At 44.1% G+C, this 14,568-nt stretch overlaps 1 protein-coding gene across 1 annotated transcript in view; it reads right to left on the reverse strand.

The window, feature by feature from the left end:
- LOC125456325 (calreticulin) overlaps nucleotides 1-14,568 on the reverse strand; it is a 49,239-nt gene that overhangs the window by 20,078 nt on the left and 14,593 nt on the right. Inside the window, exons 5-6 of the mRNA XM_048539358.2 lie at nucleotides 5,115-5,324; nucleotides 2,802-2,915 (exon numbers count right to left, since the gene is read on the reverse strand). Of these exons, the coding sequence (XP_048395315.1) occupies nucleotides 2,802-2,915; nucleotides 5,115-5,324 (324 nt within the window). The remainder of the gene's footprint in view (nucleotides 1-2,801; nucleotides 2,916-5,114; nucleotides 5,325-14,568) is intronic.

Genomic DNA, 14,568 nt, shown 5'->3' on the forward strand with positions numbered 1-14,568 from the left:
TGATATACAGGAGATCACATCAGGAGCAATGGATATAGCAGATGAGGTTAGATGAAGTGCAGCTGAATCTCTGCCAGATTTGAAAAGATTGTTTGGGTCCCTGCACGGAGGTGAGAAGAGAGGTGTAGGGGCAGGTACATCACCTCCTGTGGTTACAGGCAAAGGTACTGGGTGTGGTGGGGTTGGTGGAGAGTGTGGAGCTGATAAGGGAGTCACGAAGCGAATAGTCCTTGCGGAAGGCGGACAGGGGTGGGGAAGGACATTTCCACCACCGTTTTGGTGGTGGGGTCTGATTGTAGGTGGTGGAAATGTCAAAGGATAATGCATTGTATTTGGAGGTTGGTGGGGTGGTATTTGAGGACCAAGGGGATTCTATCCTTAATATTGTTGGGGGGAAAGGGTTTGAGTGCAGAAGCACAGGAAATGGGTGAGATGTGGTTGAGGGTATCCTTAATAAAAGAGGGGAAATGATGGTCCCTAAAGTAGGAGATGTCTGGGAAGTCCTAGAGTAGAATACCTTATCCTGGGAACAGATGTGGTGGAGGTGGAGGAATTGAGTATGGGATAGCATTTTTGAGGAGGGTTGATGAAAGGAAGTGTCGTCGAGATAACCATGGGAGTCAATGGGTTTGAAACAGATGACAGTGGTGATTTGGTTATAAGAGATGTAGATGGAGAGGTCCAGGAAGAGGGGTGAGGCATCAGAAATGGCCCATATGAATTTGAGGGCACAGTGGAAGGTGTTGGTGAAATTGATGAACTTTTCTTGCTCCTTGTGGGAGCATGAGGCAGCACCAAGATAGTCATCGGCGTCGTGGAGAAAGAGGTGTGAGATAGTGCTGGTGAAGTTGTTGAAGAGGGACTGTTCCATGAATCCTACAAAGTGGCAGGGACAGCTTGGGCCCATGCAGGTGCCCATGGCCACTCCTTTGGTTTGTAGGAAGTGGGAGGAATCAAAGGAAAAATTGTTGAGGGTGAGGACCAGTTCAGCCAAGTGAATGAGATGTTGTGGGGGGACTGGTTGGGCCTATGGGAGAGTAAGAAGTGTAGAGCTTTTACGCCATTCTTGTGGGGGTTACAGGTGTAGAGGGACTGTACGTCTTTGACGAAGTTAAGGTGTTGGGGGCTGGGGAAATGAAAATTTTGGAAAAGGCGGAGGGCGTAGGTTGTATCCCAAATGTAGGTGGTGAGTTCATGGTCCAAAGAGGAAAGAATGGAGTCCAGATAGGAGAGTTGAGCTTGGTGGGACAGTTGCCGGCAGAGATAATGGGTCAACTGGGGCAGTCGGGTTTATGGATTTTGGGTGGAAGACAGTTCCCAAGCTCTCACCACCTGTTTCCATCAGGTTGGAGGCTGCCGATTGGAGGTCTCTCTAGTTGATGAGGTTGTTGATGGTCTGGGAGATAATGACTTGGTGATCAGAGGTGGGGTCATGATCGAGGGGTTGGTAGGAGGAGGTGTCACAGAGCTGGTGTCTGGTGTCAGCAATGTCGAGGTCAGTTTGCCATACTACCGTCATGGCCCCTTTAATGGTGAGGTTGGGGTTGAAGCAAAGGGAGAAGAGGGCTGTGCATTCTGATGGGGAAGGGTTGGAGTAAGTGAGAGGGGTGGAGAGATTCAGGCGGCAGCTGGAGGCGAAGAGGTTGAGGGAGGGTAAGCGGCTGAGAGGGGGTGTCCTGAAGATGGAGTTTGCTGGAGGTGGGAGGACGGGTCATCAGACAGTGAGTTGGATTCTTATTCAAAGAAATAGGAACAGAGGTGGAAATGGTGGAAGAAGAGCTCGACATTGAGGTGTGCACGGAATTCATTCATGTGTAGGCACAGGGGAATGAAGGCGAATCCTTTTTTGAGGACTGACCGTTCAGCCTCAGCCTAATTTGAATTTGTCTATGTTTTTCAGGACATAATAAGCAGGTTGCTTATAATGTAGTTGAAGTCTACTGTTTATTAAATGCAAACACGGGGAGCTTTGGAGAAATACTGTCAGATTCTCAAAACAATGATTATGGCATATATCTCAAATACCCTTAGGATTGGACAAAGCATTAGATTTGTCACAATTTGCTTTCAGAATTCCCAAATAAATCCATTAGATTTGGTCCATCAAAACTGCTTAATGGCCATGAAGTAAAATGTTCATTAAAATTTACTGAAAAGATGTTTTTAAAGGCATGAAGACAAATCCTTGATGTTTGCAAATGTGCCCATGTATCTTCAGCAATTCACAGGAGTATGCAAAATTGCACAGGAGCATTTTAAAATCTCAGGAAAGGATGAAAGAATGGGCAGACAAAGATGATACAGCCAAGAGATTCAAACAAGAGATTTAATGTGAGTGCCATTACCTTTAAAAGATGAACTTCTGAAAGTAAGATTCAGTGGTCCATGCAAGGTAGTTAGGAGTATTAGCCAAATTACTTATCTGATAGGTTCTCCAGATTGCAGGTGAAAGAATTTGAAAAGTACAAGTTGCCTAAGAAAGTGTTTAGTCAATTATGCTTTATGAAACAAAGTTGTCAAAACTTAAAATTCGATGAAGTGAACATTTCCTTCATAAGCTGCAGGTTTGAATTTCTTTTCAAGAGTTGTTGGCTTCATCAGGGATCTTAAAACCACTGTACGTTTCTTGTCTGGAATAGTTTAACAATAACTTATTTCTGTTCAATGTTTCATTTGTTGGAGAAACACACATCTTAAGTTGAAAAACAAGTTGGTAAAAACATAATAATTTGAAGTATAGGATAACATGAAAGAAATCTACAACATGAAAAATAAAGAAATACAATGTTTTTGAAATTCACCTTGTATTCTGGATTATGAATCATAGGAGGCTCCCATTCTCCATCCATCTCTTCATCCCAGTCAATTGGTTTCTTGACGTTAGGATCTGGAATGGTTTCTGGCTTGTCCCAGTCCTCAATTTGTTTAGGGGTGGTTGGAGGGAGAGGAAAATTAGAAAGAAATTTGAAAAAATTATCTTTGCAGAGGTGTTTCCAGAGTCCAAGGCATGGCCACTAATTGTGAGGCAAAAGTAATTGAGATGCAAAAGAGGTCGGAGTTAGAGGAACGGAAATCTCAGATAATTGTTAAGCTGGAAGAGTTATGGAAGGCAACTGGGAGATTTGAGAACAAGAATTTTTAAATCAAGGTAGTGCCAGATATAATACTTAGAAATAGAAAGATAGAAGTAGGAGCCGGAGGAGGCCATTTGGCCCTTCAAGCCTGCTCTGTTATTTTTCACAATCATGGCTGATTGTCCACCTCAATCGCCTAATCCTGCTTTCTCCCCATAACCTTTGATCCCATTCACCCCAAGTGCTATATCTAGTCGCCTATTGAAAGCATTCAATGTTTTGGCATCAACTACTTCCTGTGGTAATGAATTCCACAGGGTCACCAATTTTTGGGTGAAGAAATATCTCCCCATCTCCCTCCTAAATCATTGACCCTGGATCCTCATACTATGACCTTAGCTATGGACACACCCACCATCAGGAGCATCCTCCCTGCATCTGACCTGTCCAGGCCTGTTAGAATTTTATAAGTCTCTGAGATTCCCCCTCATTCATCTGAAATCACAGAGGTACTCTTAGAAAAGACCAAAGAAATATTGAGGTTGGTTGGCTCGCCGAGCTGGTTTCTTGTTTCGCAGATGTTTCGCGACCATGCTGGATAATACCCTCAGCGCAGCACTGACGAAGCGTCGGTATGTTCTCCTGCCTGGTTTTTGAACTCTGGGGTCTGTTGATTGCCTCACTTTCCGGTTTTCCTTCGTAGCAGAATGTATATGGGGTCGAGTTCAATAAGTTTATTAATAGTATGCTTCATGGAGTGCCAGTCTTCTAGGAATTCTCGTGCCTGTCTCTGCCTAGCTTGCCCCAGGATTTTGGTGTTGTCCCAGTCGAACTGGGTCAGAAGATGCCTACAAGAACAACATCAGAAAGATACTACATGTCCCGACACACTCATCACACTACCCTACATCAGGAACACATCAGAACTCACCACAATAACAAAGTGTGGAGCTGGATGAACACAGCAGGCCAAACAGCATCTCAGGAGCACAAAAGCTGACGTTTTGGGCCTAGACCCAGAGCTGATGAAGGGTCTCGGCCCGGAACATCAGCTTTTGTGCTCCTGAGATGCTGCTTGGCCTGCTGTGTTCATCCAGCTCCACACTTTGTTATCTTGGATTCTCCAGCATCTGCAGTTCCCATTATCTCAGAACTCACCACAAGACTCCGATAACCGCTGGACATGAGAGTGGCACACAAACCCACGTCAACCCTACGACAACTGTGCGCCTGAAGTGAAGACCCATTCCCTGCCCTGGACAGGATCAATGTCATCTACAAGATCCTCCGCAGTGACCGTGAGAAACACTATATTGGACACACAGGAAAGAAACTAACAACAAGAGTACATGAACATTAATTGGCTACAAAAAGACATGACTAGTACTCACTCATCTCAATCCACATGGACAAGGAGAGCCACCATTTTGACTGGGACAACACCAAAATCCTGGGACAAGCTAGATAGAGACAGGCATGAGAATTCCTCGAAGCCTGGCATTCCATGATGAATGCTATTAATAGACAGATTGAACTCGACCCCATAGACATTCCATTATGAAGGAAAACCGGAAATGAGGCAATCCATCTCAATGGACCCCAGAGTTTAAAAACCAGATGGGAGAACACACCGACACTTCATCAGAGGCTGCACTGAGGATGTTCCCCAGCCTGGCAATGAAATGTCTGCGAAACAAGAAACCAACTTGACAAGCCAACCAACCTCAACATCCACAACCTGAGCTACAATTCTACTCCAAAACCTGAGAGACCAAGGAAATATTTTGTGAAAGTTTAGTCTCAGTAAACAAACTGGTTTGGAGGTTTCTTTAAGTTATACTGTGCTTATTCATACACAGAATCCAGCATTTCTAAGCTGTGCTTAGAGAGACTGTGCCACACTTACCAGCTACAGCATTCAATAGTTGAATGACCTACTCACTAGAATCCTGTTAGATGTACGCATGTTAATTTTCAAAATTTACCACAAAGATACTTTTAAATTATTTAAATTGTTCAGGATTGGTGATGCACACTTACTTTTGGTTTCACGTCATCTGGGTCATCAATCTTCTCCCGATCATCCCAGTTTTCTGGTTTCTTAGCGTTTGGATCCTTTATTGTTTTTGGAGGTAGTAGGTCCCAGTCATCTTCCAAAGTCCCAAATTCAACTTTTTCATTATCAATCTTCACTTCATACGTGTTATTAGAATGAACTATTAGGGTGTAGAGATGAGTGTACTCATCGGCCTATGAGCAAAATGTTACTTCAATTCAAACAAAGACATGACTTGTTCAACAATCAAACTTCACTTCCTTAAATGTAAAAATCAGGTTCTTTCATACATTCAAAGTACCAGCTATGAATTCTGTGTTGAGGTCCAACAAAATACTTACAACTAGTGGAGGTCGGTCGCTCTCCTCATGGTTTGGCCCATATGAGCTAATGACACCATCTTCTTGTATAGGACTAAATACCCTATTGTCTAGTATAAAGATAGTCGGAGATAGCGTGAACTGTAGAAGCTGGAGTCATAGTCAATACAGCGATGTGCTGGAGGAACACAGCAGGTCAGGCAGCATCAGAGGAGCAGGGAAGTCAATGTTTCGGGTTTATATCTTTCATCAGGACTGGGGAGGGGGAAGGGAGCTCGGAAATAAATGGGGGGGTATGACTGGGAGAAAGTAAGTGGGGTGGTGATAGGTGGATGCAGGTACGGGGTTGTGGAGATAGTTGATGGGAAGGGTGGGGCAGATAGGTGAGAAAGATGGACAGGTTGTATCAGGTCAAGGAGGTGGGGATGAGAGGGAGGGTTGGACATGGAACGAGGCTGGGGGTGGGATATTTTAAAACTGGTGAATTCTATCTTGTGGCCATCGGGCTGTAAACTCTTGAGGTGGAATATAGGGTGTTGTTCTTCCAGTTTATGTGTGGTGTCATTGTGACACTGGAGTAGGCACAGGATGGACATTTCACTGAGGGAATGGGAGGGGGGAGTTAAAATGGTTTGCAAGGGACTATTGACTATAGTGCACAGAATCTTTGCGAATCAGTCACTGACTTTGTGCTTAGGGGGAGAAGTTACAGTCCTTGAGGAGGGCATCTGTGATATCCAGGAATGGAACGCTCCATCTTGGGAGTAGATGTGGTGGAGGCGGAGGAATTAGAAATATGGGATCACATTTTTGCAGGTGGGTGGGTGACAGGAGGTGTTGTCAAGGTAGCTTTGGGAGTCAGTAGGTTTGAAATAGATGTTGGTGCTGAGATGGTTACTGGAGGTTGAGATGGAGAGGTCCAGGAAGGGGAGGGAGGTGTCAGAGATGGTCTAGGTGAATTTGTGGTTGGGATGAAAGGTGTTAATAACATTGATGAACTGTTCAAGATCGTCATGGGAGCGCGAGGCAGCACCGATACAGTCATTCATGTCGCAGAGGAAGAAGTGAGGGATGGTGCCAGTGTAGTTGTTGAAGAGGGGCTGTTCCACATATCCTACGAACAGACAGGCATAGTTGGGACCTATGTGGTTGTCCATTGCCACCGCTTTAGTTTAGAGGTAGTGGGAGGAATAAGGACAAGTTCCCTCAAACGGATGAGTATGTCAGTGGAGGGGGCCTTGTTGCGCCTGCGGCAGAAGAAGAGGTAACAGATGGTGCCAATGTAACTGCAGAAGAGGGATTGTTCCACATATTCTATGAAGAGGCAGGCATAGCTACATATCCTACGAGATACTTGGTTTAGCCATGAAAAGAGTCTGTTAATCATCTTACAAGTTCTTCCACTTCTTCATACTATTTGCCAAAGCAAATGCAAACATAACTGGAATGTATGCAGATTCTATTACATCTTGAAAATGCAAGTTAAAAACTTTTCGGTAGAAATCAATTGTGACTTAATTGACACGCTCAAAGGAATGTATCTGAAAATGACCTAACAGAACTGATTAAACTTTGATTCACCAGAGAGTCAATTTTAAGCAAAGTTCCAAGAAAGAATGCAAGTTGAGAATCTTAGACTTCATTAAATAGCAAACGGGCAGGGACATGGCTAAAATTTATTTTGCATAGAACCCTTTAACCAACAAGAGTTTAGTTCATTCTATTGGTTTGGCTTAGATTCCAACATAGATGTGGAACACAATACGCTAATAAGTGGACTGATGACATGCAAACCATAAAGATGCTAGTTGCAAACACATTACATTACATTACAAAAAAAATTCTCACAAAACAATCTATTCTAGCAGCAAATTATTTACCAAATACAGAAATAACAAAAATACTAAAACTTGAAAAGATAAGCTAAGTTTATTCTAGTTTATTCATCACAAAAATCCTAGCCACCATTCCACTTCTTAGTTTAATTTCCTATCGAATAGTGTGAGAAATGTGCTTCAATATATATACAATGTGTAAAATTGATGTGTCAATGGAGGCAACTGCAAGGATCAACGTGGAGTTATTCACCATCTTCCTTGAAAAAAAGTCCCATTTCAATGTCAGTTTAGGAGGCACTTCTTATGAACAGATTTTTTTAAGCAAGTCCCTAAGAATGACTTTGGCCTAATCAAAATACACAAAATACCTTCCTGGCAACCTATTTTCTCCTCATTTATATGGATCTGCTTTTCTCCCATTGGACACAGATTAACTGGACAGAGACAATTCCCAACAAGAGAGTCTGGGTTCTATCTGAAGCTCTAGCTTGCTGCTTGCTTCTGCAGGCTGCATCCAAGCTAGCAGTGATCGCCTACACCGTTTTTACCATGGAGTTTGGTATTAGACTTGCACCAGCACCACCACATTATCATATGGTACATCACCCACTCACTTAGAATAAAGTTCTCCATTTCACTTGTGTACTTGGAGTGCACTGTCACCTGTGATGTGGTTGCCAAGCCTCTTTGCAGGCAGGAACATGGATAAGAGCACAGTGCATTTCAGGACTTTTGGTGGTCACTCACTTGTGCCTTTTTGGATGCTGACAGTATTTCTCTTTTCCTTTATTGCTGATTTATTAAAAAGATCAGCCTCACAGCATTTCTGTCTTGCCTTCCCTTTTAGGCAGACAAAAAGCCAGGCAGGCAATCATCTTGGTCAGCGATATTCAGACAAAGGGCGGACTGTTGCTGTATGGCACCATGTTATGTCAACGTTAGACCCCGCAACACATGCCAGCATCTTCTGCTCCTACATCTTATGGTCCTGTGGTCACCCAAATTGCAAGTGCGTAATCAAAGTGGAAAATGGTTGTCACAACATGAGGAATCTGTGGCTTCTTTTTCAGAGATGGAGAAAAAGATGATTTGCACTGCATATGCTTCAACCAAATTGCCTGTCTCAAAGTCGAAGGGGAGTAGTTTTCAGTCATGTCAAGGTGGACTGCAGTTCATGAGGGGTGAATGGTACAGTTATCAAGGATGCCAGTTCAATACTTGTCAAGAGGCTTGGAAACTGTCAGCTGCTTGGGGTGTCCAGGCTCAAGAAGTCTGTACTTGTACAGTCTGGGCAGTGGACCACAGTTAGTCCACATATCTAGTTCAATTGATCAGGGGATTGGCGGTAAGACATTGAGGGAGCTACACAGAATTCAGAGATCTAGTCACTCATCTGTCAGTGCTTTCTGTCCAAATTGCCCTGGAACGTGAGCTACAGTCTTAAGGTAAAAGGGGGTATCAGCAGCCACTGCTGTGCGGGGGACACTGGAGAAAACTATTGTGAGGATTAGAGGAAGAATACTGGGATGCAGAACAACTCAACGTGCAAGAGTCAGCACTCATAGGGCATGGAAGGGGAAGGGATACCAAGGAGTAGAGTTGTAATTGACAGGCACCATTTTGATGAAGCAAGCAGTGCATCACAATATTTGGCATAACTAAGCTACGTGCCTGAGGTTCAGCAGGTAAAGAGTTGGGCAGTTCAATTAAAAGAATTGGGTGGAAATGTCACTTCACATCAGGTGAGGGGAAAGGTTCAAAAGGAGAATCCTTCATGGTAACCTCAGCCAGTGCAGAAATTAAGCCCATGCAGTGTGGCAGCATTTATGCAGTGCAAACCAGCCATCCAGTCAACAGACCTAAACAGAGCTAACTGAGCTTTTGGTTGGAAAAATAGAGGTGAATATTATTTAAATAGAAAAAGACTGCAGAAAGCAACAGTACAGCGGGATTTGGAGACCTTGTGAATGAATTACAAAAAGCTAGTACCAAGTTCAGCATATAAGTGGGAAAGCAAATGGAATATTAGCCTTTATTTCAAAGAGAATGGAATATAAATGTATGGAGGTCTTGCTAACACTGTACAAGGCATCGGTCAAACCACAGGAATACAGTGAAGAGCAGTGGACTCCTTATAGAAAGAAAGATATACTGGCATTAGAGGCAGTCCAGAGAAGGTTCACTAGGTTGATATCATGCATGGAAGGACTGTCTTATGAGGAGAAGTTGAGTAGTTTGGCTCTACACTGATTGGAATGAGAGCTGACTTTACTGAAATTGATAAGATTCTTAGGGGATTTGAAGAGGTAGAGAGCTTGTTTTCCTTTGTAGGAAAGTCTAAGACCCAGGAGGCATAATCTCAGAATTAGGGGTGACATATTTAAAGTAGAGATAAGGAGGGATTTCTTCTCAGAAGGTAGTCAATCAGGAAAATTCTTTACTGCAGAGGGTTGTCAAGGATGGATCTTTACGCATATTCAAGACTGAGATACTCAAGATTTTTAATCAGGGGTTATGGGAAAAGGAAACTAAAATTGAGGATTATTAAATCAGCCATGATCTTCGATGGCAGAGCAGACTTGATGGAATAGCTTATTTGTGCTCCTACATCTTGTGATTCTGTAGTCACCCAAATTGGCAGCGTGCAATCAAAGTAGAAAATGACTGTTACCACATGAGGGATCTGTGGATTCTTCAGCAGTGGAGGAAAAGATGATGTATTGATTTTTTTTTAGATTAGATTCCCTACAGTGTGGAAGCAGACCCTTCGGCCCAACAAGTCCACACCGCCCCTTGGAGCATCCCACCCAGACCCATCCCCCTACAATCCACACACCCCTGAACACTATGGGCAATTTAGCATGGCCGATCCACCTAGCCTGCACATTTTTGGACTGTGCGAGGAAGCCAGAGCACCCGGAGGAAACTCACGCAGACACGGGGAGAATGTGCAAACTCCACACAGTCAGTCACCCGAGGCTGGAATCGAACCTGGGTCCCTGGTGCTGTGAGGCTGCAGTGCTAACCGCTGAGCCACTGTGCGGCGGCACCCATTGAGGGGCTGGTCTCTTCAGATAGAGACCTGTTGATGCAGTTGGTGCCAGCAAGAGACAAGAGGGGGAAGGCATTATAAAACTGAGGGAGAAGCTTGGCATGTTTACATCACATTCACAGTAGTGGCAATGGTGTCGCAGTGCAGCACTTGACAATAAATCTTAGTTGACAGCTGAGACATGGGTGTCTTGGTATGGACATAAAAACAGTCTCTTAAGTCTCTCAGTCAGGCAAGACTTCTCTCCCAATGGAGAGGGGGTGGGAGATAAATCTTGGACACCCACCACCCAGCTTAGCTCTTCCGGGCCTTACTGGGGGCTAGATTCTCTGGAAATGAAACTAAAGAAGGTACTGAGTGAGATAAAAGTGGCTGGCACAGCTGTTCGTGTTGCTGCAGGTGGGGGACATTGATGAGGTCTCCCAAGTGAGCGAACAGGTTTCTTTTAACATTCATTTGTGGGTTGTGGGAATTGCTGGCTCGCCAGCATTTATTGCCCATTCCGAGTTGCCCTTGAGAAAGTGATGGCGCGTCACCCTCTTCAACTGCTGCAGTTGACCCACTGTGGGTTGACCTACAATACCGTTAACAAGGGAATTCCAGGATTTTGACACAGCGACAGCGAAAGAAAGGTGCTATATTTCCACATCAGGATGGTGAGTGGCTTGGACAAGAAATTTAAGGTGGTGATGTTCTGATGTATCTGCTACCCCTGTCCTCCTAGATGGAAGTGGTGATGAAGTTGAAAGGTGCAGTCAGAAATTTGGTGAATTTCTGTGGTGCATCTTGTCAATAGTACACACTGCTGCCACTAAGCATCGATGGTGGAGGGAATGAATGCTTGTGAATGTGATGCTAATCAAGTGAGCTGTTTTGTCCTGGATGGTGTCAAGCTTCTTGAGTGTTGTTGGAGCTGTACTCATCCAAGCAAATGGGGACAATTCCATCACACTCCTGATTTGTGCCTTGTAGATGGTGGACAGGCTTTAAGAAGTTAGGAAGTGAGTTACTCACTGCTGTATTCCTAGACTCTGACTGCCTCTTCTAGTCAGTGTTAATGTGGTCAGTCCATCTGAGTTTCTGGTCAATGTTAATACCTCCGGCTATTGACAGTGGAGGATTCAGTGATGGTAAAACCATTGAATGTCAAGGGGCAGTGAATAGCTTGTCTCTTATTGGCGATGTTCATCGCCTTGCATTCATGTTGTATGAATATTACTTGCCACTTGTCAGCCCAAGCCTGGATATTGTCCAGATCTTGTTGCATTTGAACATAGACTGCTTTGGTTTCTGAGGAGTTGCTGAGCATCGGCGAACATCCCCACTTCTGACCTTATGACAGAGGCAAGGTCATTGATAAAGAAGCTGAAGATGGTTGGGCCAAGGACACTATCTTGAGGAGCTCCTGCAGAGGTGTCATGGAGCTGAAATAACTGACCTCCAACAACCATGACTATCTTCCTATGAGCCAGGTATGACTCCAACCACCGAAAGGTTTGCCTCCTGATGCCCTTTGATTCCCATTTTGCGAGGATTCCTTACTGTCATACTTGGTTGATGTCAAAGGCTGTCACTGTCATTCAGAGGGAATAAGGAGAAATGCTGCAGCTGATGTCAATGAGAGTGGTAGACCACAATCCTTGGCTGGACGAGGCTTCACAAGCAGAGTGAGAATGATGTGAGATAATTGAGAGAAGATGGTGGGACTTATCCTTGTGGAGTATAGAAGGTCATTAAATTTCTTCCAGTGTTGATGGACATTTCTCAAGGAGGTAGATATCACACTTAATCAGGTGGCAACTTCAGACAGAGCAGCAGGATCCGGTATCGTGGTCTCCTCTAATGGTCCTGAGGAGATAAGATATCCTCCTGTCCAGACCCTCATCCACAAGGGTGTCTAGGTCCCTGTCGATGAAGTGGAGAGCCAACATTCTTTTCTCAGTCATACTCAGTGCAGCAACACACTGTGAATGGCAGTTGGGATTACATCAGGAATACTGGCGTCAGTAGCATAAAAATATTTACAGTCAGCCAGAAATGATTAACATAACTCAGTTCCTTTGAACGAGTTCATACAGTAGTCCTGATGGGTTGCTGAGGCCAATGCTGCTGCACCGCAAGATGCTAAAGGTGCTTTTCGTTTGAATGTCCATATGTTCTTCCTCAACATAATGTTGTGGTTCTGTGATCTGTTTCATCATCCTATATACCAGAGCATCTACCAGTTGTCTGAACAGTGCCAGTTTGATGCCCCAGATATGAACTGCATGGAAACATGGAGGAGCAATTCTCTGACCCTCAGTGACCCAAGCGGTAAAAGGTTACACATCACAGTTACTCTGGGCAGCATGACAATGCACTCTGACCTTCACATTTAGACAACAGATAGCATCCTTGCCCCTCTCTTATCTGCACAACATTCCATGGAACATGGGAAGTTGAGGCTTTCCTCTGTCTTTACTGCATCATTTTGACATTATAGTTGGAGGTTCTGCAGTAGGGGGTCATTTCTATATGTCTTGGGCTTCCAAATGTCTGTGTTGGTTATCACCTCACGTGAATGCTCTCAGTCCACTAGCCACAGAGACCACAACAGGTTCTGTGGCTGGATCCACTAAGGACAGGTAAAATGAGATTATAGTTGGCAGAGGGAAACAAAGCAGCTACTGTGCAATGTGATCATTCAGTGGTTCCAGTGCACCTAACATTTGAATCAGCATCCCTGGAACATTTGGACAACGAGGCCCCCAACAAGGATGCCTCTATAAGGACATTTGTATGTTATTGTCCTGATTCAAATGTCTGTTCCTCAAACATGTTTGTGCATGTGCTGTAATGAGGAACAATCCCCCACACTCAGTCCTCATGATACTCATGAAAGGCAGCATTGCTATGGGATGATGTTATGACCATTTTAAAATTCGAAGTGTAAAGAGTAGAGTTTCAGCACTATATGCAGGTGTTTGCTACTTAGGCAAATAGGATGAATCTTTCCAAGGTGCAAGACATTGCTTTCACCTCACAGCCATTAATGGGATTGATTTGTGGTGTTGAATAGTGTGGTGAATAGTGCTAAAGCCAAGATTTTTAGTTGACACACTAATTCAAAGTGCAGAAGTCCACATACAGCATTTTGGAAAACTGATGACTTTAACCTGTGCTGTCTCATTGTCTGTTTAAGGCATCGCACAAAAATGAAGCCCCTCCCTCACAGAATCAGACACTTTCTTTGGCCACTCCAGGTGTGATAGTCATTTTCATCTCCATTGTGCACTTCTTGTTTATGGCATGATGGAAGGAAACTATAACTGTACTTCACAGGCTCACAGGAACAGCCTCTAAGTCTAGGTGTGCACACAAATTCTCACTTTCTCCTCTTCCTTGCCCTCTCTGTCAATTGCATTGGCTTTGATCTTCCCCATATTCCCAGCCAACCCATTTATTTAACTGGTCACCTCCTTTCTTTACGCAGATATCATGATGCATTGACACCCATCAAAGCTGGATTGTGGTGACCATCAAAGACATCCTCCTCGCTCCCCCTCACACAATATACTGTGCTCTCCCAACTCTATGGTCTCTCACCCATTTATGTTAGGTTTCCACCTACACAATTATTATTCCAGCATGTGCCTCCCACACCCCCACCGTTGACTTCCCTACATTCTCCACTGCCACCGCGGCCCCAATAACATGTCTTGATTTTCAATGGATGGACCACAGAACTGATTGTGGCACACCTACCTGACTAACTTGATGATATAGCCCTGAGTAATGAATGACTAGCCTCCTGTCTGATATCCAAAGACTAATGTTGTTCCATTGTTTAAGAAAGATAGCAAAGACAAGCCAGGGAACTTCAGGCCAGTGAGCCTGACATCAGTGGTAGGCAATTTAATTAAGAGAATACTGAGGGACAAGATCAACCAAGATTTGGATAAGCAAAGTTTGATTAAGGATAATCAGCTTGGATTTGTGTGCGGGAAGTCATGTCTGTCAAACCTTTTACAGCTTTTCAAGGAGGTAACCAAGAGAATAGATAGGGTAGGGTAGTGGATGTTGCCTATGTGGACTTTAGTAAGGCCACTGACAAGGTCCTGCACAGCAGGCTAATCATGAACATTTGGTCATAGAAACATCAAAGATAGGAGCAGGAGGAGGTTATTCTGCCTTTCAATCCTACTCTGCCATTCGTCATGATTCGGGTTGATTGTCCATCTCAATAGTA

The sequence above is a fragment of the Stegostoma tigrinum genome, chromosome 8 (assembly GCF_030684315.1).
Source record: "Stegostoma tigrinum isolate sSteTig4 chromosome 8, sSteTig4.hap1, whole genome shotgun sequence".
NCBI classification, from domain to species: domain Eukaryota; kingdom Metazoa; phylum Chordata; class Chondrichthyes; order Orectolobiformes; family Stegostomatidae; genus Stegostoma; species Stegostoma tigrinum.